Source organism: Phoenix dactylifera, chromosome 6 (assembly GCF_051530095.1).
Source record: "Phoenix dactylifera cultivar Ajwa chromosome 6, Ajwa_hap1_PhDact_Kaust_v1.1, whole genome shotgun sequence".
Classification (NCBI taxonomy): Eukaryota; Viridiplantae; Streptophyta; class Magnoliopsida; order Arecales; family Arecaceae; genus Phoenix; species Phoenix dactylifera.
The window spans coordinates 25,932,147-25,935,938 of NC_143195.1; the positions used below are offsets into that span (position 1 = coordinate 25,932,147).

Here is a 3,792-nt window from a genome sequence, read left to right on the forward strand (position 1 = left end):
CAGGAAGTTTCTTTCACGTGGCACTCACGCTATGCCCACCAAACCACCCTCCGACACCCTTTTTACCAAAATACCCCTCCCATCCCTTCTTGAGAATCTTTCCAAGGACTTCCTCCGATCGCGTGGGGGCCGGCTTCGATTCCTAAATCCTAATGATGCCGCCACGTGTTTTGGACCCTTGCCTTGCCCGCGGGCCCCACGTCGCACATGCATGCATGGATGCCCATGGATGCATGCATGTGCGTTGAATGGATGTACCGCAACAAAGCCTTCAGGATCCGAATCCGACTCTCAACCTGTCTCATCCTCCCTCCGCTATTTATATCTCACCCCTTGGGTAATTCTTCTCCTCAAATCTCCACACAGAGACGGAGAGCCTGAGGTATGGGTGAGGTGAGGGTGGCTTCTCTTGGTTAGCTCGGTATCTTTTTACAGCAATGGCGAAAGGCTTTGTTTTTGTTTTGTTGACATTTTTTTTCTTTTGATGTTGTTCTTGGTTTCAGAAGGAAGAGAAAGGAGACGAGAAGCCGAAAAAGGGAGATGGGGAAAAGAAGGGAGGAGGAGGGGAGAATAAGAAGGAAGGAGGCGGCGCCGGCGGCGGTGATGGAGGAGGAAAGAAAGAGGAGGGTCCGGCCGCCGTGGTGTTGAAGGTCGATATGCATTGCGAAGGCTGCGCCAAGAAGATCAAGCGCTCGGTCAAAGGATTAGAAGGTCAGATCTCTCTCTCTCTCTCTCTCTCTCTCTCTCTCTCTCTCTCTGTGAGTAAGATTTCCCTGGGCTAATTAAAAAGACATAAAGGAAACCACCTGAATCTCCTTATCCCTTGCTGCCGGCGCACGTTAGCAAGAGTTTTATCTTTTTTTTTTCCCCCAAAACTGCTCTCTTTGCCGAGTATACGGAATAATTCCCTCACCAGCGACTTATATTTTGGGAATCTGGGGATTTGGGGACAGGAGTGGAAGGCGTGAAGGCGGACATCCCGAACAACAAGTTGACGGTTTTGGGAAAAGCGGATCCCTGGAAGCTCAAAGAGCGGGTGGAGGCCAAAACCCGCAAGAAGGTCGACATCATCTCCCCGGCCAACCCCGCCAAGAAGGACGCCGGCGGCGACGCCAAGAAGCCTGCCGGCGGCGACGCCAAGAAGCCCGACGACGGCAAACCCAAAGCGGTAGGTTATTTAATCAATTATTGCTATTATCATTATTCACCGCATGGTAACATCTAACACCTTTTGTCTGATCACCGATTTCTATTTTTGGAAATTAATAGCCTGCGGCCTCCACCGTGGTGCTGAAGATTCGTCTACACTGCGAAGGCTGCATTCAGAGAATCCGGAAAACTATTCTCAAAATTAAAGGTAATTGATTGCATTTATTTTTTGGATATTGAATTAAATCCCCTGTTTTTGCCTTCAAGGAATGGAGAATAAATAAAATGGTATTTACAGTAATATATTTGGCAGTTAGTGCTTTTTGACCGTCAGAAGGGTACAATTCCTCATCTGATAGCGGAGTGTCGTCTGAGAGCTTACAGTCTTACACCTGGAAAACGAGCTACGGCTTAGAAGTTCAAATACGGATATGGGAGTATGGGACTAATGGTTTCTCGTTATTACATTCATGCCCAGGGGTGGAGCACGTTAGCATCGACGCGCTGAAGGATCTGGTGACCGTCAAGGGCACGATGGACGTGAAGAGCCTCCCGGCGATCCTCAAAGAGAAGCTCAAGAGGTGCGTGGAGATCATCCAGCCAAAGAAGGACGACGGCGGCGGCGGGGAGAAGAAGGAGAAGGGCGGCGGAGGCGAGAAGAAGGAGAAGGGCGACGGTGGAGGCGAGAAGAAGGAGAAGGGCGGCGGTGGAGGCGGGGAGAAGAAGGACGGGGATAAGAAAGACGACGGTGAGAAGGCTGCACCGCCACCGGCGGCGCCGGCGCCGGTGGCGGAGATGAATAAGATGGACTACTATGGGCCGTACGGTTACCGCATAGAAATGGTGCACGCACCGCAGATGTTCAGCGACGAGAACCCCAACGCCTGCTCCATAATGTAATGTTCCGCGGTGCATCTTACCGCTTCGTAGTGTTAATTAGTAGCTGCTGTCTTCCTGTAATCGAGAAACATGTAAATAAATATAGAAAAATAGGAGGATGACGAGATGGAAAGATAGCTTTAGGTGCTTTTGTTTGTGGGTTTAATTCTATTTTTTTTGTTGTTTAAACCTCTCTAGCTAAATTGTTTATGATATCAAATCAGTGGTTAATGATGTAGCATGTGCGATGGTGGATGCCAATTTCTTTCCCTATCTAAGAAGGTGGCCAACTTTTTTGCCCTAATTAATGGTCCCGTACTGACACGACAAGATTGTCAACTATCGATTTACGATTAATTTAGTTTCTCAAAAAAAAATTTATACTAAAATAATTTTTTTTAAAAAATGATGATAGGATATATATAATTTTGAAAAAATAATTTTTTTATATTTATCATAACTTATATTTTATTAAATATATATTTTTAAAAAAATATGTAAAATATTTATTATATTTTTAACAGAAAATTATAAAAGTTTAAGAATATTTTAGAAAAAAAAATTACTTTAATTTTTAGTAAGTGGAAATTATATTTTTTTATGTTCTATATAGATTATTTTATAAAATATAAAAACTTATTTTTAAAAAATATCTTTTATTTAAAAAATCCAACCAACTATATATATATATATATATATATATATATATATATATATATATATATATATATATATTTTTTATCACGAACCTTCTTAGCAGTAACGATGATGCCCGCCGTTTGATCCATATACGAAGCCTCCATGTTATTCTCATGTATTAGAGATAAGATGGACGGCTGTGATGTAGGCGTAGTTGTCTTAATCTGAAAATTATATTTTTTTTTGGTACAACAGCATTTTATATCCTGCAAGTGTTGATATGGCCAACAAAATTAGAAAACAACAAAGCAGATAAGAAATCTAGCACCCTATCGCACTCCATCCATATGAAGCCTTTAAAGCGGTAGCTCGCGTAGGATGCAATTCAATCAGCTATACCATTCGCTTTTCTTTAGATATGTGTGGCCTGATGGGCACCACATTTCTGCAGTAGTCTGCGAATGTCGAGAAGCAGCGGCCTACCCTCATCTGCACGACTTCGATTCCGAATTTAATCGATCATTGTAGCCTAGTCGCTCTCGAAAATGAACCGATCTACGTCTAGCTGAAGACGACGAAGGGTTTTAATTTGGTGCTGCACTTAATTTTATTTTATTATTATTTAATAAATTATGAAAGAGACGTTAAAAAAAAAAAAAAGTTGATTAACCAACCCATGGGTGGTTGGGATTCCGAGGAGTACAAAAGATGTGACGTGAAAACAAGAGAGCAGAAAGCGGTTGCTGTGCCGCTTTCGCGTCACCGACGCTGCGAAACCAAGCAGGTAAAACGAACACCGGGTGCCTGATTACGACCTCGCCGGCCGCGTCCTAGGAGCACGGTGAGGAATATAACTGGAACAAAATAAAATAGATTTTTTTTTACATAAATATTTTTTAAAAAATTAAATTTATATAAATATTTTTTAAAATTTATATTTATTTCTATATTTTTCTAAAATACTATTTTTACATAAATATCTCCAATAAAGATTCTTCTAACACGATTAATAAACACCATATTTATTTTAATTAAAAATAAAATAAAATTTTAAAATTATTTTTTTTGTTCTCTATCGCGATAAATGTTACTTTTTGTATATTTACCTATTAGAGATATTTTAAC

General features: G+C 41.2%; 1 protein-coding gene across 1 annotated transcript; it reads left to right on the top strand.

Moving 5' to 3' along the window:
• Positions 1 to 268: 268 nt before the first annotated feature.
• LOC103723114 (heavy metal-associated isoprenylated plant protein 5-like) lies at positions 269 to 2,262 on the top strand. Its single transcript, XM_008813931.5, has 5 exons — positions 269 to 393; positions 504 to 711; positions 954 to 1,168; positions 1,270 to 1,357; positions 1,628 to 2,262. The coding sequence occupies exons 1-5, from the start codon at positions 385 to 387 to the stop codon at positions 2,047 to 2,049; spliced, it is 942 nt and encodes a 313-aa protein (XP_008812153.4). The 5' UTR covers positions 269 to 384; the 3' UTR covers positions 2,050 to 2,262.
• The last annotated feature ends 1,530 nt before the right edge of the window (positions 2,263 to 3,792 follow it).